The 27,376-nt window shown below is 60.1% G+C and overlaps 1 protein-coding gene across 1 annotated transcript in view; it reads right to left on the reverse strand.

The window, feature by feature from the left end:
* atg2a (autophagy related 2A) overlaps positions 1-27,376 on the reverse strand; it is a 464,956-nt gene that overhangs the window by 32,082 nt on the left and 405,498 nt on the right. Inside the window, exons 32-35 of the mRNA XM_059954818.1 lie at positions 26,064-26,199; positions 12,990-13,208; positions 8,116-8,217; positions 1,778-1,862 (exon numbers count right to left, since the gene is read on the reverse strand). Coding sequence (XP_059810801.1) covers positions 1,778-1,862; positions 8,116-8,217; positions 12,990-13,208; positions 26,064-26,199 — 542 coding nt within the window. The remainder of the gene's footprint in view (positions 1-1,777; positions 1,863-8,115; positions 8,218-12,989; positions 13,209-26,063; positions 26,200-27,376) is intronic.

Below are 27,376 nucleotides of genomic sequence, written 5' to 3' on the forward strand. Positions count from 1 at the left end.
TTCTGACCCGGCACATCTCCCCACATTCCCATCGGCTCACTCCGGATCCCACACACCGGGGGCCGGTTCACCTTCCGACCCCACATCTCCCCACATTCCCATCGGCTCACTCCGGATCCCACACACCGGGGGCCGGTTCACCTTCTGACCCGGCACAGCTCCCCACATTCCCATCGGCTCACTCTGGATCCCACACACCGGGGGCCGGTTCACCTTCCGACCCGGCACCTCCCCACATTCCCATCGGCTCACTCCGGATCCCACACACCGGGGGCCGGTTCACCTTCCGACCCGGCACCTCCCCACATTCCCATCGGCTCACTCCGGATCCCACACACCGGGGCCGGTTCACCTTCCGACCCGGCACATCTCCCCACATTCCCATCGGCTCACTCCGGATCCCACACACCGGGGGCCGGTTCACCTTCCGACCCGGCACATCTCCCCACATTCCCATCGGCTCACTCCGGATCCCACACACCGGGGGCCGGTTCACCTTCCGACCTGGCACATCTCCCCACATTCCCATCGGCTCACTCCGGATCCCACACACCGGGGGCCGGTTCACCTTCCGACCCCACATCTCCCCACATTCCCATCGGCTCACTCCGGATCCCACACACCGGGGGCCGGTTCACCTTCCGACCCGGCACATCTCCCCACATTCCCATCGGCTCACTCCGGATCCCACACACCGGGGCCGGTTCACCTTCCGACCCGGCACATCTCCCCACATTCCCATCGGCTCACTCCGGATCCCACACACCGGGGGCCGGTTCACCTTCCGACCCGGCACATCTCCCCACATTCCCATCGGCTCACTCCGGATCCCACACACCGGGGCCGGTTCACCTTCCCCTTCGCACCTCCCCACATTCCCATCGGCTCACTCCGGATCCCACACACCGGGGGCCGGTTCACCTTCCGACCCGGCACATCTCCCCACATTCCCATCGGCTCACTCCGGATCCCACACACCGGGGCCGGTTCACCTTCCGACCCGGCACATCTCCCCACATTCCCATCGGCTCACTCCGGATCCCACACACCGGGGGCCGGTTCACCTTCCGACCCGGCACATCTCCCCACATTCCCATCGGCTCACTCCGGATCCCACACACCGGGGCCGGTTCACCTTCCCCTTCGCACCTCCCCACATTCCCATCGGCTCACTCCGGATCCCACACACCGGGGACCGGTTTACCTGCCCCCTGGCACATCATCGGAGGAGACAGGAGATCTTGATGGGAACCCATGCAGTCAAAGAAGAATATACAAACTCCATATACAAATAGACACACACACACACACACACACACACGGACGCACAGAGACCACAGACACTGAGGGACGGGGACACGCTCACTCTCACAGTGGTGAACTGTACTCACACACAGAACGATCTGCTCTGTCACTGCGTTACCCTTGTGCCAATGGAACTCAGAGCTAGTGAGGCACAACACAAATCCCCTGTCACAGAACACCAGTCCTCAGGTGGCCCTTCAGCCCATCTAGTCCATTTAAACTACCCAGTGTCATCAATCTTCACCTGGACCACAGCCCTCCACACCCTTCTCATCCATGTACCTATCCAAACTTCTCTTAAATGCTGTATTCATGCTCCCATCCACTATTCGTGCTCACATCCACCATTTGCTGAGCAATAAAGGTATTTGTCAGTAAACACAGATCTTTCTGTGCTTTTGTGTTGTAAGAGATTTTTTTTAAACAGAACAATGCCAGCGATGAAGCAGCAGCCCGTGCCTGGCGTTCCTACCTTCCACAGCCGAATCCACAGGAACAACGGGATTGATTCCTGTTGCAAACGCAGTGAAGAAGTCCTTCAGGAAGAATAAGGCATCCTGAGCAACAAGAGGGCAGACAAAATTAAAATGAAAAAAGGATCTAGTGCTTTGAATACAGTACAGAGAGGACAGTAACATGAAGCAGCTGCCCCCCACCCCCGGTACAATTCACTTTCCACGGTCACTTGTGCAAACTTTATTTATTAATTTAAACAGTCGGCCCTTCCGGCCCTTCGATCTGTGACACTCCAGAAAACCCCAACGAACCCGATTTAACCCTGACATAATCACGGGACAACTTACAACAGACCCGCTATGCCTTCCGACTGTGGGAGGAAACCACGGCACCAGGAGATAACGAACCCGATTTAACCCTGACATAATCACGGGACAACTTACAACAGACCCGCTATGCCTTCCGACTGTGGGAGGAAACCACGGCACCAGGAGACAACGAACCCGATTTAACCCTGACATAATCACGGGACAACTTACAACAGACCCGCTATGCCTTCCGACTGTGGGAGGAAACCACGGCACCAGGAGATAACGAACCCGATTTAACCCTGACATAATCACGGGACAACTTACAACAGACCCGCTATGCCTTCCGACTGTGGGAGGAAATCACGGCACCAGGAGACAACGCACGGATTCCACAGGGAGAAGTAGACAAGAGAGGGGAGACGGTCAGTGTCGAGTGGAGAGGGTCGGTGTCCAGTGGGGAGGGTCGGTGTCCAGTGGGGAGGGTCGGTGTCGGGTGGGGAGGGTCGGTGTCGAGTGGGGAGGGTCGGTGTCGGGTGGAGAGGGTCGGTGTCGGGTGGGGACGGTCGGTGTCCGGTGGGGAGGGTCGGTGTCGAGTGGGGAGGGTCGGTGTCGAGTGGGGAGGGTCGGTGTCGGGTGGGGAGGGTCGGTGTCCGGTGGGGAGGGTCGGTGTCCAGTGGGGAGGGTCGGTGTCCAGTGGGGAGGGTCGGTGTCGAGTGGGGAGGGTCGGTGTCCGGTGGGGAGGGTCGGTGTCCAGTGGGGAGGGTCGGTGTCCAGTGGGGAGGGTCGGTGTCCGGTGGAGAGGGTCGGTGTCCAGTGGAGAGGGTCGGTGTCCAGTGGGGAGGGTCGGTGTCCGGTGGGGAGGGTCGGTGTCCAGTGGGGAGGGTCAGTGTCCGGTGTGGAGGGTCGGTGTCCGGTGGAGAGGGTCGGTGTCCAGTGGAGAGGGTCGGTGTCCAGTGGGGAGGGTCAGTGTCCGGTGGGGAGGGTCGGTGTCCGGTGGAGAGGGTCGGTGTCCAGTGGAGAGGGTCGGTGTCCAGTGGGGAGGGTCGGTGTCGAGTGGGGAGGGTCGGTGTCCAGTGGGGAGGGTCGGTGTCGAGTGGGGACGGTCGGTGTCCGGTGGGGAGGGTCGGTGTCCAGTGGAGAGGGTCGGTGTCCAGTGGAGAGGGTCGGTGTCGAGTGGGGAGGGTCGGTGTCCAGTGGGGAGGGTCGGTGTCCAGTGGGGAGGGTCGGTGTCGAGTGGGGAGGGTCGGTGTCGAGTGGAGAGGGTCGGTGTCCGGTGGAGAGGGTCGGTGTCCAGTGGAGAGGGTCGGTGTCGAGTGGGGAGGGTCGGTGTCGGGTGGAGAGGGTCGGTGTCGAGTGGGGAGGGTCGGTGTCGGGTGGAGAGGGTCGGTGTCGGGTGGGGACGGTCGGTGTCGGGTGGAGAGGGTCGGTGTCGGGTGGAGAGGGTCGGTGTCCAGTGGAGAGGGTCGGTGTCGAGTGGGGAGGGTCGGTGTCCAGTGGGGAGGGTCGGTGTCCAGTGGGGAGGGTCGGTGTCGAGTGGGGAGGGTCGGTGTCCGGTGGGGAGGGTCGGTGTCCAGTGGGGAGGGTCGGTGTCCAGTGGGGAGGGTCGGTGTCCGGTGGAGAGGGTCGGTGTCCAGTGGAGAGGGTCGGTGTCCAGTGGGGAGGGTCGGTGTCCGGTGGGGAGGGTCGGTGTCCAGTGGGGAGGGTCAGTGTCCGGTGTGGAGGGTCGGTGTCCGGTGGGGAGGGTCGGTGTCCAGTGGAGAGGGTCGGTGTCCAGTGGAGAGGGTCGGTGTCGAGTGGGGAGGGTCGGTGTCCAGTGGGGAGGGTCGGTGTCCAGTGGGGAGGGTCGGTGTCGAGTGGGGAGGGTCGGTGTCGAGTGGAGAGGGTCGGTGTCCGGTGGAGAGGGTCGGTGTCCAGTGGAGAGGGTCGGTGTCGAGTGGGGAGGGTCGGTGTCGGGTGGAGAGGGTCGGTGTCGAGTGGGGAGGGTCGGTGTCGGGTGGAGAGGGTCGGTGTCGGGTGGGGACGGTCGGTGTCGGGTGGAGAGGGTCGGTGTCGGGTGGAGAGGGTCGGTGTCCAGTGGAGAGGGTCGGTGTCGAGTGGGGAGGGTCGGTGTCGAGTGGGGAGGGTCGGTGTCGAGTGGGGAGGGTCGGTGTCGAGTGGGGAGGGTCGGTGTCCGGTGGAGAGGGTCGGTGTCGAGTGGGGAGGGTCGGTGTCGAGTGGGGAGGGTCGGTGTCGAGTGGGGGGAGAGGGTCGGTGTCCAGGGGAGAGGGTCGGTGTCGAATGGAGAGGGTGTGTGTCGGGTGGAGAGGGTCGGTGTCGAGTGGGGAGGGTCGGTGTCCGGTGGGGAGGGTCGGTGTCCAGTGGAGAGGGTCGGTGTCGAGTGGGGAGGGTCGGTGTCGAGTGGGGAGGGTCGGTGTCGAGTGGGGAGGGTCGGTGTCGGTTGGGGAGGGTCGGTGTCGAGTGGGGAGGGTCGGTGTCGAGTGGGGAGGGTCGGTGTCGAGTGGGGGGAGAGGGTCGGTGTCCAGGGGAGAGGGTCGGTGTCGAATGGAGAGGGTGTGTGTCGGGTGGAGAGGGTCGGTGTCCAGTGGGGAGGGTCGGTGTCCAGTGGGGAGGGTCGGTGTCCAGTGGGGAGGGTCGGTGTCGAGTGGGGAGGGTCGGTGTCGGGTGGGGAGGGTCGGTGTCCGGTGGGGAGGGTCGGTGTCCGGTGGGGAGGGTCGGTGTCGGGTGGAGAGGGTCGGTGTCGAGTGGAGAGGGTCGGTGTCGGGTGGAGAGGGTCGGTGTCCGGTGGAGAGGGTCGGTGTCGAGTGGGGAGGGTCGTTGTCCGGTGGGGAGGGTCGGTGTCCGGTGGAGAGGGTCGGTGTCCAGTGGGGAGGGTCGGTGTCGCGTGGAGAGGGTCGGTGTCCAGTGGGGAGGGTCGGTGTCGGGTGGGGAGGGTCGGTGTCTGGTGGGGAGGGTCGGTGTCCAGTGGGGAGGGTCGGTGTCTAGTGGGGAGGGTCGGTGTCCAGTGGGGAGGGTCGGTGTCCAGTGGGGAGGGTCGGTGTCCAGTGGGGAGGGTCGGTGTCGAGTGGGGAGGGTCGGTGTCGAGTGGGGAGGGTCGGTGTCCGGTGGGGAGGGTCGGTGTCGAGTGGGGAGGGTCGGTGTCGGGTGGAGAGGGTCGGTGTCGAGTGGAGAGGGTCGGTGTCGAGTGGAGAGGGTCGGTGTCCGGTGGAGAGGGTCGGTGTCAAGTGGGGAGGGTCGTTGTCCGGTGGGGAGGGTCGGTGTCCGGTGGAGAGGGTCAGTGTCCAGTGGGGAGGGTCGGTGTCGCGTCGAGAGGGTCGGTGTCCAGTGGGGAGGGTCGGTGTCGGGTGGGGAGGGTCGGTGTCGGGTGGGGACGGTCGGTGTCGGGTGGAGAGGGTCGGTGTCGAGTGGGGAGGGTCGGTGTCGGGTGGAGAGGGTCGGTGTCGGGTGGGGACGGTCGGTGTCGGGTGGAGAGGGTCGGTGTCGGGTGGAGAGGGTCGGTGTCCAGTGGAGAGGGTCGGTGTCGAGTGGGGAGGGTCGGTGTCGAGTGGGGAGGGTCGGTGTCGAGTGGGGAGGGTCGGTGTCCGGTGGAGAGGGTCGGTGTCGAGTGGGGAGGGTCGGTGTCGAGTGGGGAGGGTCGGTGTCGAGTGGGGGGAGAGGGTCGGTGTCCAGGGGAGAGGGTCGGTGTCGAATGGAGAGGGTGTGTGTCGGGTGGAGAGGGTCGGTGTCGAGTGGGGAGGGTCGGTGTCCGGTGGGGAGGGTCGGTGTCCAGTGGAGAGGGTCGGTGTCGAGTGGGGAGGGTCGGTGTCGAGTGGGGAGGGTCGGTGTCGAGTGGGGAGGGTCGGTGTCGGTTGGGGAGGGTCGGTGTCGAGTGGGGAGGGTCGGTGTCGAGTGGGGAGGGTCGGTGTCGAGTGGGGGGAGAGGGTCGGTGTCCAGGGGAGAGGGTCGGTGTCGAATGGAGAGGGTGTGTGTCGGGTGGAGAGGGTCGGTGTCCAGTGGGGAGGGTCGGTGTCCAGTGGGGAGGGTCGGTGTCCAGTGGGGAGGGTCGGTGTCGAGTGGGGAGGGTCGGTGTCGGGTGGGGAGGGTCGGTGTCCGGTGGGGAGGGTCGGTGTCCGGTGGGGAGGGTCGGTGTCGGGTGGAGAGGGTCGGTGTCGAGTGGAGAGGGTCGGTGTCGGGTGGAGAGGGTCGGTGTCCGGTGGAGAGGGTCGGTGTCGAGTGGGGAGGGTCGTTGTCCGGTGGGGAGGGTCGGTGTCCGGTGGAGAGGGTCGGTGTCCAGTGGGGAGGGTCGGTGTCGCGTGGAGAGGGTCGGTGTCCAGTGGGGAGGGTCGGTGTCGGGTGGGGAGGGTCGGTGTCGGGTGGGGAGGGTCGGTGTCTGGTGGGGAGGGTCGGTGTCCAGTGGGGAGGGTCGGTGTCTAGTGGGGAGGGTCGGTGTCCAGTGGGGAGGGTCGGTGTCCAGTGGGGAGGGTCGGTGTCCAGTGGGGAGGGTCGGTGTCCAGTGGGGAGGGTCGGTGTCCAGTGGGGAGGGTCGGTGTCGAGTGGGGAGGGTCGGTGTCGAGTGGGGAGGGTCGGTGTCCGGTGGGGAGGGTCGGTGTCGAGTGGGGAGGGTCGGTGTCGGGTGGAGAGGGTCGGTGTCGAGTGGAGAGGGTCGGTGTCGAGTGGAGAGGGTCGGTGTCCGGTGGAGAGGGTCGGTGTCAAGTGGGGAGGGTCGTTGTCCGGTGGGGAGGGTCGGTGTCCGGTGGAGAGGGTCGGTGTCCAGTGGGGAGGGTCGGTGTCGCGTCGAGAGGGTCGGTGTCCAGTGGGGAGGGTCGGTGTCGGGTGGGGAGGGTCGGTGTCGGGTGGGGACGGTCGGTGTCGGGTGGGGACGGTCGGTGTCGAGTGGGGAGGGTCGGTGTCGAGTGGAGAGGGTCGGTGTCCAGTGGGGAGGGTCGGTGTCGGTTGGAGAGGGTCGGTGTCGGGTGGAGAGGGTCGGTGTCGGGTGGAGAGGGTCGGTGTCGGGTGGGGAGGGTCGGTGTCGGTTGGAGAGGGTCGGTGTCGGGTGGAGAGGGTCGGTGTCGGGTGGAGAGGGTCGGTGTCGGGTGGGGAGGGTCGGTGTCCGGTGGGGAGGTTCGGTATCCAGTGGGGAGGGTCGGTGTCGAGTGGGGAGGGTTAGACGGTCAGTGTAGGGTTGAGAGGGGAGACATCCTCAAGGTTGTCATAGCCGGGGATGGTAACGGGGATCCACTCCCAATGGTATGCCCTTCAAATTGCCTCTGACAACCCAGTCCAGCTCCTTCATATAGCTCAGCTACTAACCCCAGGGAACCGCTTTTCTTGACAGGAGAAGGAGCAAAGGCGGGTTATTGGAGACTGAAAACCAGTCGCTTCGGGCAGACAGGGCTCGTCAGCCCTGGCTGGCTGGAAGGGAATCCCTGACCTGAAACGCCTGCTGCATTGCAACTATCCCCACTCATGGGGCGGCTTCAGGACTCACCCCCAAGGAAACATCCGGAGCTGGAGTCCCTGAGGCAGTGTGAGTTCAATGCTGACTGGCAACTCCTGGTGCCAACCTGCATCGGTCTCCATCTGTCCTGGGAAGCTGGGCGACAGCTCGCTCTCCATATCGTACTGCCCCGGCTCGTGTGTCATGACGACAGCTGAGGTGTAAGAAGACCATAAGGCAAAGCAGCAGAAGTCGGCCAATCGGCATATCGAGTCAGCTCCACCATTTCATCAAACCTGATGAAGGGAGGGCCTCAGTAACCAGTATGTTGGAATTTGAGGAGTCAGAGGCCTGGCTTGATTGGCTTAGGAAAAGGGGCAGCTTCAAGCAGGTAAGGGAGCGAATCCACTGGCTGCTGGTAGCTGGAGGAATGGTGAGGCTCTTGAGGCTCGGAGGTTTCGGAGTGACAGTCTGCAGGGTGTGAGGGGCTCTGCCACTGATACTTTGGCCAACAGAACCAGTGGCAATGGATCTGCCGGATCAGGTCCTACCCCTGCAGGGGGGGCAGGCAGAGAGGGAGACACGCACATACTCACACACGGGAATTTTCGATGACTTCCGGCTACTGACCTGGTCAATATTGAGGCGTAGCGGCATGAGGGAGACTCGCAGGCAACACTCGGGACCTCCGAGCCCAGACTCTGGCCTGACGTGGAGGGCCTTGATGGTCAGCTGCAAAACAACAATCTACATCAGCACAAAGATTCCCCACGGCAGCACAGCTGGCAGCTGCAGTCAGTCAGCGCTCCAGGGACTGGGTAACAGGCACGTCACTGCCCCGATCAATCACGACTACCCCTCGAACTGAAACGTCTCACGCCATGGCCTTCTCCTGAGGTGCGGGGCCAGGACCCACAGGTAGGAAGCCAACAATCCTCTCGGTATCACTGACCTCCCACTCAGGAACGGAGGCCCACACGGAGGACCGTCTGCTCCCATGTGCAGATCAGAAATGGACCACTTACTCTGCACAGCCGGACCTCACCACAGCCCTGCCCAACCCACCAACGTCTCATGGCTCCCTCCCTCCCTTAATGCCAAGGCCAAGGATCACATACTGTCCGGAAAGGGTTCTCTTCCCCTCCTCAGAAACCCTTTTCTCTTGTGAAGTCAGTATCATCTCCCTATTATTAGACTCTTTTAAACCCAGGTCATTCTGCCCATCGAGTCTGCTCCACCAGTGATTCCGGCTGATTTATTTTCCATCTCAACCCCATTCTCCTGCCTTCTCCCTGTAACCTTTGATGCCCTGACCAATCAAGAACCTATCAAACTCCACTTTAAATATACTACATGAACGAGCCTCCACAGACGTCTGTCACAATTAATTCCACAGAATCACCTACCTCTGGCTAATGATGTCCCTCCTCATCGCTCTTCGAAAGAGACATCCTATTTGAGGGTGTCCTCTGGTCCTAGACTCCCCCACGATAGGAAACATCCTCTCCACATCCACTCTATCTGTGTCCTCTGGTCCTAGACTCCCGCACTAGAGGAAACATCCTCTCCACATCCACTCTATATGTGCCCTCTGGTCCTAGACTCCCGCACTAGAGGAAACATCCTCTCCACATCCACTCTATCTGTGTCCTCTGGTCCTAGAATCCCACAATATACGAAACATCCTCTCCACATCCACTCGATCTGTGTCCTCTGGTCCTAGAATCCCACAATATACGAAACATCCTCTCCATATCCACTCTATCTGAGTCCTCTGGTCCTAGACTCCCCCACTACAGGAAACATCCTCTCCACATCCACTCTATCTGTGTCCTCTGGTGCTAGACACCCCCACTATAGGAAACATCCTCTCCACATCCACTCTATATGTGTCCTCTGGTGCTAGACTCCCCCACTATAGGAAACATCCTCTCCACATCCACTCTATCTGTGTCCTCTGGTCCCAGACTCCCCCACTATAGGAAACATCCTCTCCACATCCACTCTATCTGTGTCCTCTGGTCCTAGACTCCCGCACTAGAGGAAACATCCTCTCCACATCCACTCTATATGTGTCCTCTGGTTCTAGACTCCCCCACTATAGGAAACATCCTCTCCACATCCACTCTATCTGTGTCCTCTGGTGCTAGACTCCCCCGCTACAGGAAACATCCTCTCCACATCCACTCGATCTGTGTCCTCTGGTCCTAGACTCCCCCACTATAGGAAAGATCCTCTCCACATCCACCCTATCTGTGTCCTCTGTTCCTAGACTCCCCCACTATACGAAACATCCTCTCCACATCCACTCTATCTGTGTCCGCTGGTCCTAGACTCCCCCACTATAGGAAACATCCTCTCCACATCCACTCTCTCTGTGTCCTCTGGTCCTAGACTCCCCCAGTACAGGAAACATCCTCTCCACATCCACTCTATCTGTGTCCTCTGGTCCTAGACTCCCCCAGTACAGGAAACATCCTCTCCACATCCACTCTATCTGTGTCCTCTGGTCCTAGACTCCACCACTATAGGAAACATCCTCTCCACATCCACTCTATCTGTGCCCTCTGGTCCTAGACTCCCCCACTATAGGAAACATCCTCTCCACATCCACCCTATCTGTGCCCTCTGGTCCTAGACTCCCCCACTATAGGAAACATCCTCTCCACATCCACTCTATCTGTGTCCTCTGGTCCTAGACTCCCACACTATAGGAAACATCCTCTCCACATCCACTCTATCTGTGTCCTCTGGTCCTAGACTCCCCCAGTACAGGAAACATCCTCTCCACATCCACTCTATCTGTGTCCTCTGGCCCTAGACTCCACCACTATAGGAAACATCCCGTCCACCCCCACTCTATTTGTGTCTAATGCTCCTAAACTCCCCCACTATAGGAAACATCCTCTCCACATCCACTCTATCTGTGTCCTCTGGTCCCCTCTCACTGGCTCCCCTCCACCCATTGTTCCAATCTGCTCTCCCTTATCTGGTTCTGTGCTCCACTCCGTCACCTCCCCACACATCCCCTCCCAGTTTCTGTCACTATTCCCACTCTCCCTCCTCCCTCTGTCCATCACTCCCCCTCACCTCCCCATCCATCCCCTCCCAGTCTCTGTCACTATTCCCACTCTCCCTCCTCCGTCTCTCCATCACTCCCCCTCACCTCCCCACCCATCCCCTCCCAGTCTCTGTCACTATTCCCACTCTCCCTCCTCCGTCTGTCCATCACTCCCCCTCACCTCCCCACCCATCCCCTCCCAGTCTCTGTCACTATTCCCACTCTCCCTCCTCCGTCTCTCCATCACTCCCCCTCACCTCCCCACCCATCCCCTCCCAGTCTCTGTCACTATTCCCACTCTCCCTCCTCCGTCTGTCCATCACTCCCCCTCACCTCCCCACCCATCCCCTCCCAGTCTCTGTCACTATTCCCACTCTCCCTCCTCCGTCTCTCCATCACTCCCCCTCACCTCCCCACCCAGTCTCTGTCACTATTCCCACTCTCCCTCCTCCGTCTGTCCATCACTCCCCCTCACCTCCCCACCCACCCCCTCCCAGCCTCTGTCACTATTCCCTCTCTCCCTCCTCCGTCTGTCCATCACTCCCCCTCACCTCCCCACCCATCCCCTCCCAGTCTCTGTCACTATTCCCACTCTCCCCTCCTCTGTCTGTCCATCACTCCCCCTCACCTCTCCACCCATCCCCTCCCAGTCTCTGTCACTATTCCCACTCTCCCTCCTCCCTCTGTCCATCACTCCCCCTCACCTCCCCATCCATCCCCTCCCAGTCTCTGTCACTATTCCCACTCTCCCTCCTCCGTCTCTCCATCACTCCCCCTCACCTCCCCACCCATCCCCTCCCAGTCTCTGTCACTATTCCCACTCTCCCTCCTCCGTCTGTCCATCACTCCCCCTCACCTCCCCACCCATCCCCTCCCAGTCTCTGTCACTATTCCCACTCTCCCTCCTCCGTCTCTCCATCACTCCCCCTCACCTCCCCACCCATCCCCTCCCGGTCTCTGTCACTATTCCCACTCTCCCTCCTCCGTCTGTCCATCACTCCCCCTCACCTCCCCACTCATCCCCTCCCAGTCTCTGTCACTATTCCCACACTCCCTCCTCCGTCTGTCCATCATTCCCCCTCACCTCCCTACCCATCCCCTCCCAGTCTCTGTCACTATTCCCACTCTCCCTCCTCCGTCTGTCCATCACTCCCCCTCACCTCCCCACCCATCCCCTCCCAGTCTCTGTCACTATTCCCACTCTCCCTCCTCCGTCTGTCCATCACTCCCCCTCACCTCCCCACCCATCCCTTCCCAGTCTCTGTCACTATTCCCACTCTCCACTCCTCCAGCTGTCCATCACTCCCCCTCACCTCCCCACCCATCCCCTCCCAGTCTCTGTCACTATTCCCACTCTCCCCTCCTCCGTCTGTCCATCACTCCCCCTCACCTCCCCACCCATCCCCTCCCGGTCTCTGTCACTATTCCCACTATCCCTCCTCCGTCTGTCCATCACTCCCCCTCACCTCCCCACCCATCCCCTCCCGGTCTCTGTCACTATTCCCACTCTCCCTCCTCCGTCTGTCCATCACTCCCCCTCACCTCCCCACTCATCCCCTCCCAGTCTCTGTCACTATTCCCACACTCCCTCCTCCGTCTGTCCATCATTCCCCCTCACCTCCCTACCCATCCCCTCCCAGTCTCTGTCACTATTCCCACTCTCCCTCCTCCGTCTGTCCATCACTCCCCCTCACCTCCCCACCCATCCCCTCCCAGTCTCTGTCACTATTCCCACTCTCCCCTCCTCCGTCTGTCCATCACTCCCCCTCACCTCCCCACCCATCCCCTCCCAGTCTCTGTCACTATTCCCACTCTCCCCTCCTCCGTCTGTCCATCACTCCCCCTCACCTCCCCACCCATCCCCTCCCAGTCTCTGTCACTCTGACAGATTAGACCGGCAGATTTTCTTGTCCCTCGGATATTACCCATTAGTCAAATTGAATGCTCTTTTATTGCATGTAAGCTCTGCAATTCTTTTAAATCAAGCGCCCCAGGTTTTTCTTTTATGCCTCTAGGGTCCACAACCTTGTCGTTGGGTTTGGAGGCTTGTGTGTCTCAATGACCCGGAGAGCTACGTTATCTGGGGTCAGGGTAGGGTCAGCCGTGGCTCGTGGTAGGGTCACCACGTTGACTAGGTCAAAGGGTCAGGGTGGGCTGACCGGTCTGCAGGTTTGGGTGCAAAAGCAGTGAAGAGTCCTTCTACGTCTGCATGCGATGGAATTCCTGAGTCTCCACAGCTGACAGTCGGGTCCGAGATGGAGCTACTGACATGATGAATGCTGCCAGAGATGAAAGACCTTCACTGCTGCTGTGGATGTCAATGGTGTAACGGGCAGAAAGGTCTTTTCTGTTAAGATCTCTCTGATGGACCTGAGGCTGCCAGGATAACAGGACAGGGGACCATGGGGCTGCGGTGCTGTGGTGCTATAGAAACGCAGCTCACCATATTGGAATGGGCCCTCCTGGGCATCTTCTCACTGGTGTAGAGGTAAAGGAACTTGTTAATCTGCGAAGATGCCAGCCTGTCACGGATCTCCAGCTCCTGCACAATGAAGACCTGCCGAGCTATGGGCAGCTCCTCAAGCTCGGGAGCACGCAACTCCATCGATCCCTTCTCCGGCATGGCCGTGGCAACAGGGTATGTCTCATGCTGGAAGCTCACCTGGGCAGAAACCAGGAGAAAGAGTTCAATGATCCTCTGCCATACCTTTATCACTCCCATCCCACAAACCCTCGTCCAACCACAGTCACCCCCGAGCCCGACCAGCCCGGGGCCTAGTTGCTCCCATCCCACAAACTCTCGTCCAACCACAGTCACCCCCGAGCCCGACCAGCCCGGGGCCTAGTTGCTCCCATCCCACAAACCTCGTCCAACCACAGTCACCCCCGAGCCCGACCAGCCCGGGGCCTAGTTGCTCCCATCCCACAATCCTCGTCCAACCACAGTCACCCCGAGCCCGACCAGCCCGGGGCCTAGTTGCTCCCATCCCACAATCCTCGTCCAACCACAGTCACCCCCGAGCCCGACCAGCCCGGGGGTCCAGTTGCTCCCATCCCACAAACCTCGTCCAACCACAGTCACCCCCGAGCCCGACCAGCCCGGGGCCTAGTTGCTCCCATCCCACAATCCTCGTCCAACCACAGTCACCCCCGAGCCCGACCAGCCCGGGGCCTAGTTGCTCCCATCCCACAAACCCTCGTCCAACCACAGTCATCCGAGCCCGACCAGCCCGGGGCCTAGTTGCTCCCATCCCACAATCCTCGTCCAACCACAGTCACCCCCGAGCCCGACCAGCCCGGGGCCTAGTTGCTCCCATCCCACAATCCTCGTCCAACCACAGTCACCCCCGAGCCCGACCAGCCCGGGGGTCCAGTTGCTCCCATCCCACAAACCCTCGTCCAACCACAGTCACCTCCGAGCCCGACCAGCCCGGGGCCTAGTTGCTCCCATCCCACAATCCTCGTCCAACCACAGTCACCCCCGAGCCCGACCAGCCCGGGGCCTAGTTGCTCCCATCCCACAATCCTCGTCCAACCACAGTCACCCCGAGCCCGACCAGCCCGGGGCCTAGTTGCTCCCATCCCACAATCCTCGTCCAACCACAGTCACCCCCGAGCCCGACCAGCCCGGGGGTCCAGTTGCTCCCATCCCACAAACCTCGTCCAACCACAGTCACCCCCGAGCCCGACCAGCCCGGGGCCTAGTTGCTCCCATCCCACAATCCTCGTCCAACCACAGTCACCCCCGAGCCCGACCAGCCCGGGGCCTAGTTGCTCCCATCCCACAAACCCTCGTCCAACCACAGTCATCCGAGCCCGACCAGCCCGGGGCCTAGTTGCTCCCATCCCACAATCCTCGTCCAACCACAGTCACCCCCGAGCCCGACCAGCCCGGGGCCTAGTTGCTCCCATCCCACAATCCTCGTCCAACCACAGTCACCCCCGAGCCCGACCAGCCCGGGGGTCCAGTTGCTCCCATCCCACAAACCCTCGTCCAACCACAGTCACCCCCGAGCCCGACCAGCCCGGGGCCTAGTTGCTCCCATCCCACAATCCTCGTCCAACCACAGTCACCCCCGAGCCCGACCAGCCCGGGGCCTAGTTGCTCCCATCCCACAAACCCTCGTCCAACCACTGTCATCCGAGTCCGACCAGCCCGGGGCCTAGTTGCTCCCATCCCACAATCCTCGTCCAACCACTGTCATCCGAGCCCGACCAGCCCGGGGCCTAGTTGCTCCCATCCCACAATCCTCGTCCAACCACTGTCATCCGAGCCCGACCAGCCCGGGGCCTAGTTGCTCCCATCCCACAATCCCTCGTCCAACCACTGTCATCCGAGCCCGACCAGCCCGGGGCCTAGTTGCTCCCATCCCACAAACCCTCGTCCAACCACTGTCATCCGAGTCCGACCAGCCCGGGGCCTAGTTGCTCCCATCCCACAAACCCTCGTCCAACCACTGTCATCCGAGCCCGACCAGCCCGGGGCCTAGTTGCTCCCATCCCACAATCCTCGTCCAACCACTGTCATCCGAGCCCGACCAGCCCGGGGCCTAGTTGCTCCCATCCCACAATCCTCGTCCAACCACAGTCACCCCGAGCCCGACCAGCCCGGGGCCTAGTTGCTCCCATCCCACAATCCTCGTCCAACCACAGTCACCCCCGAGCCCGACCAGCCCGGGGCCTAGTTGCTCCCATCCCACAATCCTCGTCCAACCACAGTCACCCCCGAGTCCGACCAGCCCGGGGCCTTTATCACTGCCATCCACAAACCCTCGTCCAACCACAGTCACCCCCGAGCCCGACCAGCCCGGGGGTCCAGTTGCTCCCATCCCACAAACCCTCGTCCAACCACAGTCACCCCCGAGCCCGACCAGCCCGGGGCCTAGTTGCTCCCATCCCACAACCCTCATCTAACCACAGTCATCCGAGCCCGACCAGCCCGGGGCCTAGTTGCTCCCATCCCACAAACCCTCATCTAACCACAGTCACCCAAGTCCGACCAGCCCGGGGGTCCAGTTGCTCCCATCCCACAAACCCTCATCTAACCACAGTCACCCAAGTCCGACCAGCCCGGGGGTCCAGTTGCTCCCATCCCACAAACCCTCGTCCAACCACAGTCACCCAAGTCCGACCAGCCCGGGGGTCCAGTTGCTCCTATCCCACAAACCATCGTCCAACCACTGTCATCCGAGCCCAACCAGCCCAGGGGTCCAGTTGTTCCCATCCCACAAACCCTCGTCCAACCACAGTCATCCGAGCCCGACCAGCCCGGGGCCTAGTTGCTCCCATCCCACAAAACCTCGTCCAACCACAGTTACCCGAGTCTGACCAGCCCGGGGCCTAGTTGCTCCCATCCCACAAACCCTCATCCAACCACAGTCACCCAAGTCCGACCAGCCCGGGGCCTAGTTGCTCCCATCCCACAAACCCTCGTCCACCCACAGTCACCCAAGTCCGACCAGCCCGGGGCCAAGTTGCTCCCATCCCACAAACCTTCATCTAACCACAGTCATCCGAGCCCGACCAGCCCGGGGCCTAGTTGCTCCCATCCCACAAACCCTCAACTAACCACAGTCACCCATGTCCGACCAGCCCGGGGCCTAGTTGCTCCCATCCCACAAACCCTCATCTAACCACAGTCATCCGAGCCCGACCAGCCCGGGGCCTAGTTGCTCCCATCCCACAAACCCTCAACTAACCACAGTCACCCATGTCCGACCAGCCCGGGGCCTAGTTGCTCCCATCCCACAAACCCTCATCTAACCACAGTCACCCAAGTCCGACCAGCCCGGGGGTCCAGTTGCTCCCATCCCACAAACCCTCATCTAACCACAGTCACCCAAGTCCGACCAGCCCGGGGGTCCAGTTGCTCCCATCCCACAAACCCTCGTCCAACCACAGTCACCCAAGTCCGACCAGCCCGGGGGTCCAGTTGCTCCTATCCCACAAACCCTCGTCCAACCACTGTCATCCGAGCCCAACCAGCCCAGGGGTCCAGTTGTTCCCATCCCACAAACCCTCGTCCAACCACAGTCATCCGAGCCCAACCAGCCCGGGGCCTAGTTGCTCCCATCCCACAAAACCTCGTCCAACCACAGTTACCCGAGTCTGACCAGCCCGGGGCCTAGTTGCTCCCATCCCACAAACCCTCATCCAACCACAGTCACCCAAGTCCGACCAGCCTGGGGCCTAGTTGCTCCCATCCCACAAACCCTCGTCCACCCACAGTCACCCAAGTCCGACCAGCCCGGGGCCTAGTTGCTCCCATCCCACAAACCTTCATCTAACCACAGTCATCCGAGTCCGACCAGCCCGGGGCCTAGTTGCTCCCATCCCACAAAACCTCGTCTAACCACAGTTACCCGAGTCTGACCAGCCCGGGGCCTAGTTGCTCCCATCCCACAAACCCTCATCCAACCACAGTCACCCAAGTCCGACAAGCCCGGGGGTCCAGTTGCTCCCATCCCACAAACCCTCGTCCAACCACAGTCACCCAAGTCCGACCAGCCCGGGGCCTAGTTGCTCCCATCCCACAAACCCTCATCTAACCACAGTCATCCGAGCCCGACCAGCCCGGGGCCTAGTTGCTCCCATCCCACAAACCCTCAACTAACCACAGTCACCCATGTCCGACCAGCCCGGGGCCTAGTTGCTCCCATCCCACAAACCCTCATCTAACCACAGTCACCCAAGTCCGACCAGCCCAGGGCCTAGTTGCTCCCATCCCACAAACCCTCGTCTAACCACAGTCATCCGAGCCCGACCAGCCCAGGGCCTAGTTGCTCCCATCCCACAAACCCTCGTCCAACCACAGTCACCCGAGTCCGACCAGCCCGGGGCCTAGTTGCTCCCATCCCACAACCCTCATCTAACCACAGTCATCCGAGCCCGACCAGCCCGGGGCCTAGTTGCTCCCATCCCACAAACCCTCAACTAACCACAGTCACCCAAGTCCGACCAGCCCGGGGGTCCAGTTGCTCCCATCCCACAAACCCTCATCTAACCACAGTCACCCAATTCCGACCAGCCCGGGGGTCCAGTTGCTCCCATCCCACAAACCCTCGTCCAACCACAGTCACCCAAGTCCGACCAGCCCGGGGGTCCAGTTGCTCCTATCCCACAAACCCTCGTCCAACCACTGTCATCCGAGCCCAACCAACCCAGGGGTCCAGTTGTTCCCATCCCACAAACCCTCGTCCAACCACAGTCATCCGAGCCCAACCAGCCCGGGGCCTAGTTGCTCCCATCCCACAAAACCTCGTCCAACCACAGTTACCCGAGTCTGACCAGCCCGGGGCCTAGTTGCTCCCATCCCACAAACCCTCATCCAACCACAGTCACCCAAGTCCGACCAGCCCGGGGCCTAGTTGCTCCCATCCCACAAACCCTCGTCCACCCACAGTCACCCAAGTCCGACCAGCCCGGGGCCTAGTTGCTCCCATCCCACAAACCTTCATCTAACCACAGTCATCCGAGCCCGACCAGCCCGGGGCCTAGTTGCTCCCATCCCACAAACCCTCATGTAACCACAGTCACCCATGTCCGACCAGCCCGGGGCCTAGTTGCTCCCATCCCACAAACCCTCATCTAACCACAGTCACCCATGTCCGACCAGCCTGGGGCCTAGTTGCTCCCATCCCACAAACCCTCATCTAACCACAGTTACCCGAGTCCGACCAGCCCGGGGCCTAGTTGCTCCCATCCCACAAACTCTCGTCCAACCACTGTCATCCAAGCCCGACCAGCCCGGGGCCTAGTTGCTCCCATCCCACAAACCCTCGTCCAACCACAGTCACCCAAGTCCAACCAGCCCGGGGCCTAGTTGCTCCCATCCCACAAACCCTCGTCCAACCACAGTCACGCAAGTCCGACCAGCCCGGGGCCTAGTTGCTCCCATCCCACAAACCCTCGTCCAACCACAGTTACCCGAGTCGGACCAGCCCGGGGCCTAGTTGCTCCCATCCCACAAACCCTCGTCCAACCACAGTCACCCAAGTCTGACCAGCCCGGGGTCTAGTTGCTCCCATCCACCAAACCCTCATGTAACCACAGTCACCCATGTCCGACCAGCCCGGGGCCTAGTTGCTCCCATCCCACAAACCCTCGTCCAACCACAGTTACCCGAGTCGGACCAGCCCGGGGCCTAGTTGCTCCCATCCCACAAACCCTCGTCCAACCACAGTCACCCAAGTCTGACCAGCCCGGGGTCTAGTTGCTCCCATCCCACAAACCCTCATCTAACCACAGTCATCCGAGCCCGACCAGCCTGGGGCCTAGTTGCTCCCATCCCACAAACCCTCGTCCAACCACAGTCACCCGAGTCCGACCAGCCCGGGGCCTAGTTGCTCCCATCCCACAAACCCTCGTCCAACCACAGTCACCCAAGTCCGACCAGCCCGGGGCCTAGTTGCTCCCATCCCACAAACCCTCGTCCAACCACAGTCACCCAAGTCCAACCAGCCCGGGGCCTAGTTGCTCCCATCCCACAAACCCTCGTCCAACCACAGTTACCCGAGTCTGACCAGCCCGGGGCCTAGTTGCTCCCATCCCACAAACCCTCGTCCAACCACAGTCACCCAAGTCCGACAAGCCCGGGGGTCCAGTTGCTCCCATCCCACAAACCCTCGTCCAACCACAGTCACCCAAGTCCGACCAGCCCGGGGCCTAGTTGCTCCCATCCCACAAATCCTCATCTAACCACAGTCATCCGAGCCCGACCAGCCCGGGGCCTAGTTGCTCCCATCCCACAAACCCTCAACTAACCACAGTCACTCATGACCGACCAGCCCGGGGCCTAGTTGCTCCCATCCCACAACCCTCATCTAACCACAGTCATCCGAGCCCGACCAGCCCGGGGCCTAGTTGCTCCCATCCCACAAACCCTCATCTAACCACAGTCACCCAAGTCCGACCAGCCCGGGGGTCCAGTTGCTCCCATCCCACAAACCCTCATCTAACCACAGTCACCCAAGTCCGACCAGCCCGGGGGTCCAGTTGCTCCCATCCCACAAACCCTCGTCCAACCACAGTCACCCAAGTCCGACCAGCCCGGGGGTCCAGTTGCTCCTATCCCACAAACCCTCGTGCAACCACTGTCATCCGAGCCCAACCAGCCCAGGGGTCCAGTTGCTCCCATCCCACAAACCCTCGTCCAACCACAGTTACCCGAGTCCGACCAGCCCTGGGCCTAGTTGCTCCCATCCCACAAACCCTCATCTAACCACAGTCACCCAAGTCCGACCAGCCCGGGGCCTAGTTGCTCCCATCCCACAAACCCTCATCTAACCACAGTCATCCAAGCCCGACCAGCCCGGGGCCTAGTTGCTCCCATCCCACAAACCCTCGTCCAACCACAGTTACCCGAGTCTGACCAGCCCGGGGGTCCAGTTGCTCCCATCCCACAAACCCTCATCTAACCACAGTTACCCGAGTCTGACCAGCCTGGGGCCTAGTTGCTCCCATCCCACAAACCCTCGTCCAACCACAGTTACTCGAGTCTGACCAGCCCGGGGCCTAGTTGCTCCCATCCCACAAACCCTCATCCAACCACAGTCACCCAAGTCCGACCAGCCCGGGGCCTAGTTGCTCCCATCCCACAAACCCTCGTCCAACCACAGTCACCCAAGTCCGACCAGCCCGGGGCCTAGTTGCTCCCATCCCACAAACCTTCATCTAACCACAGTCATCCGAGCCCGACCAGCCCGGGGCCTAGTTGCTCCCATCCCACAAACCCTCATCTAACCACAGTCACCCATGTCCGACCAGCCCGGGGCCTAGTTGCTCCCATCCCACAAACCCTCATCTAACCACAGTTACCCGAGTCCGACCAGCCCGGGGCCTAGTTGCTCCCATCCCACAAACTCTCGTCCAACCACTGTCATCCAAGCCCGACCAGCCCGGGGCCTAGTTGCTCCCATCCCACAAACCCTCGTCCAACCACAGTCACCCAAGTCCAACCAGCCCGGGGCCTAGTTGCTCCCATCCCACAAACCCTCGTCCAACCACAGTCACGCAAGTCCGACCAGCCCGGGGCCTAGTTGCTCCCATCCCACAAACCCTCGTCCAACCACAGTTACCCGAGTCGGACCAGCCCGGGGCCTAGTTGCTCCCATCCCACAAACCCTCGTCCAACCACAGTCACCCAAGTCTGACCAGCCCGGGGTCTAGTTGCTCCCATCCCACAAACCCTCATCTAACCACAGTCATCCGAGCCCGACCAGCCCGGGGCCTAGTTGCTCCCATCCCACAAACCCTCGTCCAACCACAGTCACCCGAGTCCGACCAGCCCGGGGCCTAGTTGCTCCCATCCCACAAACCCTCGTCCAACCACAGTCACCCAAGTCCGACCAGCCCGGGGCCTAGTTGCTCCCATCCCACAAACCCTCGTCCAACCACAGTCACCCAAGTCCAACCAGCCTGGGGCCTAGTTGCTCCCATCCCACAAACCCTCGTCCAACCACAGTTACCCGAGTCTGACCAGCCCGGGGCCTAGTTGCTCCCATCCCACAAACCCTCATCCAACCACAGTCACCCAAGTCCGACAAGCCCGGGGGTCCAGTTGCTCCCATCCCACAAACCCTCGTCCAACCACAGTCACCCAAGTCCGACCAGCCCGGGGCCTAGTTGCTCCCATCCCACAAACCCTCATCTAACCACAGTCATCCGAGCCCGACCAGCCCGGGGCCTAGTTGCTCCCATCCCACAAACCCTCAACTAACCACAGTCACTCATGACCGACCAGCCCGGGGCCTAGTTGCTCCCATCCCACAACCCTCATCTAACCACAGTCATCCGAGCCCGACCAGCCCGGGGCCTAGTTGCTCCCATCCCACAAACCCTCATCTAACCACAGTCACCCAAGTCCGACCAGCCCGGGGGTCCAGTTGCTCCCATCCCACAAACCCTCATCTAACCACAGTCACCCAAGTCCGACCAGCCCGGGGGTCCAGTTGCTCCCATCCCACAAACCCTCGTCCAACCACAGTCACCCAAGTCCGACCAGCCCGGGGGTCCAGTTGCTCCTATCCCACAAACCCTCGTCCAACCACTGTCATCCGAGCCCAACCAGCCCAGGGGTCCAGTTGTTCCCATCCCACAAACCCTCGTCCAACCACAGTCATCCGAGCCCGACCAGCCCGGGGCCTAGTTGCTCCCATCCCACAAAACCTCGTCCAACCACAGTTACCCGAGTCTGACCAGCCCGGGGCCTAGTTGCTCCCATCCCACAAACCCTCATCCAACCACAGTCACCCAAGTCCGACCAGCCCGGGGCCTAGTTGCTCCCATTCCACAAACCCTCGTCCACCCACAGTCACCCAAGTCCGACCAGCCCGGGGCCTAGTTGCTCCCATCCCACAAACCTTCATCTAACCACAGTCATCCGAGCCCGACCAGCCCGGGGCCTAGTTGCTCCCATCCCACAAAACCTCGTCCAACCACAGTTACCCGAGTCTGACCAGCCCGGGGCCTAGTTGCTCCCATCCCACAAACCCTCATCCAACCACAGTCACCCAAGTCCGACCAGCCCGGGGCCTAGTTGCTCCCATTCCACAAACCCTCGTCCACCCACAGTCACCCAAGTCCGACCAGCCCGGGGCCTAGTTGCTCCCATCCCACAAACCTTCATCTAACCACAGTCATCCGAGCCCGACCAGCCCGGGGCCTAGTTGCTCCCATCCCACAAACCCTCAACTAACCACAGTCACCCATGTCCGACCAGCCCGGGGCCTAGTTGCTCCCATCCCACAAACCCTCATCTAACCACAGTCATCCGAGCCTGACCAGCCCGGGGCCTAGTTGCTCCCATCCCACAGACCCTCAACTAACCACAGTCACCCAAGTCCGACCAGCCCGGGGGTCCAGTTGCTCCCATCCCACAAACCCTCGCCCAACCACAGTCACCCAAGTCCGACCAGCCCGGGGCCTAGTTGCTCCCATCCCACAAACCCTCATCTAACCACAGTCACCCAAGTCCGACCAGCCCGGGGGTCCAGTTGCTCCCATCCCACAAATCCTCGTCCAACCACAGTCACCCAAGTCCGACCAGCCCGGGGCCTAGTTGCTCCCATCCCACAAACCCTCATCTAACCACAGTTACCCGAGTCCGACCAGCCCGGGGCCTAGTTGCTCCCATCCCACAAACTCTCGTCCAACCACTGTCATCCAAGCCCGACCAGCCCGGGGCCTAGTTGCTCCCATCCCACAAACCCTCGTCCAACCACAGTCACCCAAGTCCAACCAGCCCGGGGCCTAGTTGCTCCCATCCCACAAACCCTCGTCCAACCACAGTCACGCAAGTCCGACCAGCCCGGGGCCTAGTTGCTCCCATCCCACAAACCCTCGTCCAACCACAGTTACCCGAGTCGGACCAGCCCGGGGCCTAGTTGCTCCCATCCCACAAACCCTCGTCCAACCACAGTCACCCAAGTCTGACCAGCCCGGGGTCTAGTTGCTCCCATCCCACAAACCCTCATCTAACCACAGTCATCCGAGCCCGACCAGCCCGGGGCCTAGTTGCTCCCATCCCACAAACCCTCGTCCAACCACAGTCACCCGAGTCCGACCAGCCCGGGGCCTAGTTGCTCCCATCCCACAAACCCTCGTCCAACCACAGTCACCCAAGTCCGACCAGCCCGGGGCCTAGTTGCTCCCATCCCACAAACCCTCGTCCAACCACAGTCACCCAAGTCCAACCAGCCTGGGGCCTAGTTGCTCCCATCCCACAAACCCTCGTCCAACCACAGTTACCCGAGTCTGACCAGCCCGGGGCCTAGTTGCTCCCATCCCACAAACCCTCATCCAACCACAGTCACCCAAGTCCGACAAGCCCGGGGGTCCAGTTGCTCCCATCCCACAAACCCTCGTCCAACCACAGTCACCCAAGTCCGACCAGCCCGGGGCCTAGTTGCTCCCATCCCACAAACCCTCATCTAACCACAGTCATCCGAGCCCGACCAGCCCGGGGCCTAGTTGCTCCCATCCCACAAACCCTCAACTAACCACAGTCACTCATGACCGACCAGCCCGGGGCCTAGTTGCTCCCATCCCACAACCCTCATCTAACCACAGTCATCCGAGCCCGACCAGCCCGGGGCCTAGTTGCTCCCATCCCACAAACCCTCATCTAACCACAGTCACCCAAGTCCGACCAGCCCGGGGGTCCAGTTGCTCCCATCCCACAAACCCTCATCTAACCACAGTCACCCAAGTCCGACCAGCCCGGGGGTCCAGTTGCTCCCATCCCACAAACCCTCGTCCAACCACAGTCACCCAAGTCCGACCAGCCCGGGGGTCCAGTTGCTCCTATCCCACAAACCCTCGTCCAACCACTGTCATCCGAGCCCAACCAGCCCAGGGGTCCAGTTGTTCCCATCCCACAAACCCTCGTCCAACCACAGTCATCCGAGCCCGACCAGCCCGGGGCCTAGTTGCTCCCATCCCACAAAACCTCGTCCAACCACAGTTACCCGAGTCTGACCAGCCCGGGGGTCCAGTTGCTCCCATCCCACAAACCCTCATCTAACCACAGTTACCCGAGTCTGACCAGCCTGGGGCCTAGTTGCTCCCATCCCACAAACCCTCGTCCAACCACAGTTACCCGAGTCTGACCAGCCCGGGGCCTAGTTGCTCCCATCCCACAAACCCTCGTCCAACCACAGTCACCCAAGTCTGACCAGCCCGGGGCCTAGTTTGGGTGAATGCTGCTCTGCGTCACGTTGGCTTAGTGATATCCTCATACAGGAATAGGCCATTTGGCCCAACAGGCCCATGCTGAACTTTGTGCTCATTTGATGATATTGTCAAGAATTTAAGGAACCAAGATGACTTAATGTTATTTCCCGTACACAATTATAAGAAGAACAAGATAATTGTTACTCTCTCTGAATCTTAAGTAGCACAAAAAAGATGAGATAAGGAATATGGAAATATGAGTTTATATACATACATTGGTTGTATCTCCATAAAGTGACACTAGGCACAGGAGTGTCTGTACACAACGTGACTAACAGGAAATGATAAACGATGGTTGGGGTTTGGAAGGGTGGAGGTGTTGACCAGCTTCACTGCTTGGGGAAAGTCACTGTTTTGAGTCTAGTGGTCCTGGTGTGGAGGCTTCCTGACGGGGATGGGACAATGCCATGATGCCAGGGACGCACTGGGCAGTTTTGACTCCCTATCATAGACCCTTCCTGTCTGCTGCAGTGCAGTTCCCATACCACACAGAGGACCCTATCCTTCAATAGCTTTGCCTGTCTAAACATCTCTGAAAAGAAGCAATTGCACCTCCTCTGGCAACGTGTTCTAGATAGCAGATACACTCTGAGTGATGAAAACCTGCCCTTCAGTGACTCTGTAGAAACTAACCATCCACTCTCTGCCGTATTCTCAATTCTGCTGAGGTCTCGGAACTGAAGACTCACACCTAGAGGTTCAAGAACAGCATGTACCCCATTGCTCAGGTTCTGAAAATGAAGCTCTTAACACTACCTTTGTGCATGTGTTTGTGCATCTCTCTCTCTCTCTCTCCCTCTCCATTTGATAGGTTTCACTGAGACCCCTCCTCATTCTTCTGAATTCCAATGAGCAGAGGCCTAGGGCCCTCTGTCCGTGCTCACTGCACCGGCAATACCTGGACTGCACGCTCAGTTCTGGAATCAGGCCCAAATGCACTACATCCAGGCCTGCATGTGAAGTGAGAGGGGGAGTTTAAGACTCGATGATTTTACACCGAGGGTGCTGGGTGACCAGAAGGAGCCGCCGAGGATGACAGCACAGAGGTTTTAAGACAGGCAGAGAATGGAGGGGTGTAGATAGTAAACAGAAGTTTAAGTTTATTGTCACTCAACCATCCACATGTATACAGCTAAATGAAACACCGTTCCTCTGGGACCAAGGTACAAAACGCAGCACTAACAGTCAAACAGTCGCAAAGTACCATAAGCACAGGTTACAGCACTTTGTTTTATTAATGTCCAAAAGGGTCTTTCAGAAAAACATGGGAGACAATCGTTGGACACAGACAGGGTGATGTGATTAAAACACCCCACCATTTTGCTAGATTTCAGACTGTTCGTTCATCATGATCAGCACAGACACGAAGGGCCTCAGGGAGCAAGAACTGGCTTTTTGAGGCCGAATACCCAGACCTCTCCCACACCCCACACGCTCGTCTGGACCCTGGTCTTAGCTTTTCTCCTCACCCGGGAGCGGCACCACTGTCTCTGATGGCCACTGTCACTCCTGACAATCCTGAGGTCATGGGTTAAGTGGGAAAGGTGAAATGTTTAAGGGGAACATGAGGGGAAACTCTGAGTGTGAAATGAGCTGCCAGTGGACTTCAACGCTAAGTACAAGTCTGGACAGGTACATGGATGGGAAAGGTTGTAGGGCTATGGTCTGGGTACAGGTCGATGGGGCAATGCAGTTTAAATGACTTGGCACAGACTAGATGGGCCAAAGGGCCTGTGGTTTTCTATGTCAACGCTGACCCTGTTGAAGAGCGCTGTGCTGGGAGTACCTTGGTAAGTTGGATCTCCATGAGGATGTCGTGGTTTCGTCCTGAGCCCCCCTGCATCCTCCACGTGTTCTGTGGCCTGTTGGGGAAGGCAGAGCGAGATGGGGAGCTCCTCGCGCTGACGGCGACCGGCTTCATCCTGCACCAGACAGCAAGAAGTCACAAAGCGTACGATCTGTCCCCCCAAATGAACCGTATCGGATCACGTTGCCGACTGACCCACTGGGCCTCCTACGTGTGGATGGCCCCTCTCTCTTTACACGGGCTCCTGACCGGGCGAGCTCGTCTCGGCTGGGCTGATCGGTCGCTCGTGGCAAAAACGTTTAATCATAATGCCTGATTGTCATTCTTATTCCGCATGTACAAACACACAGAAAGATGCCCTTTGGACCAGCTAGTTCCTGTTGAACAAGGTGTCTGTGGAAGTTAGTCCTTGTTTGCCCCATGTCCCTTGAAACCCTTCCTATCCACACACAGTACTATACAAAAGTCTCAGGCACGTAGATATAGCCAGAGTGCCCGAGACTTTCACACAGTGCTGTACTTGACAATCTGGAGCGGACAGCGAGCAAAGGATGTTGGGAATAGTGAGGGTGGAGCGCCGTGAGAGGGGTGTGGGACGGGGGGCAGAGAAGACACACCCAGCCCTGAGACACCAGGCAAGGACATTTGATTCCAAACTATTGGTTTATTGATCATTACAGAATGTCTCTCTGGTGCTTCCCGCTCCCTCCCCTCTCTCTTCCCCTTTTCCCAACCATGATTCCCCTCTCCCTGTCCCCTTCCCACTCTCAGTCCACAATAGAGACCCAGATCCGAATCAGGTTTATCATCACTCACAAGTGTCATGAAATTTGTTTTTTTTGCGACAGCAGTAGAGTGCAAAATGTTAAATTACCACAGTCCTGGTGCAAAAGTCTCAGGCACCCCAGATATGTAACTGAGTGCCTCAGACTTCCCACAGGACTGTACCTGTCTCAGTGTCTCTCAAATGCTGTTACTGTGCCTGCCTCAAATCCGGAAGCTCGGAGTCCTCTGGGTGAAGAAGTTGCCCCCCAGGTTCCTATTAAATCTCCCCCCGCCACCTTAAACCTGGGCCCTCTAGCTCTTGTTACGTCCATGGCCCCCTCCTTTTTGAGAATCGCAAGATCACTATTAAGTCAGTTCAGGAGACCCAGGAAATGAGAGAAAGACGTGCAGAATCCAGAAAGAGTTTGGAATGTGTCCTGGCCTCTGAAAGGTGGAACCATTGATAACGGCTAGTGTCACTTGGAGATGGAATTGTGTATTGAATACTGTACGATGCATCGAAGCCC

Source organism: Hypanus sabinus, chromosome 31 (assembly GCF_030144855.1).
Source record: "Hypanus sabinus isolate sHypSab1 chromosome 31, sHypSab1.hap1, whole genome shotgun sequence".
NCBI lineage: Eukaryota > Metazoa > Chordata > Chondrichthyes > Myliobatiformes > Dasyatidae > Hypanus > Hypanus sabinus.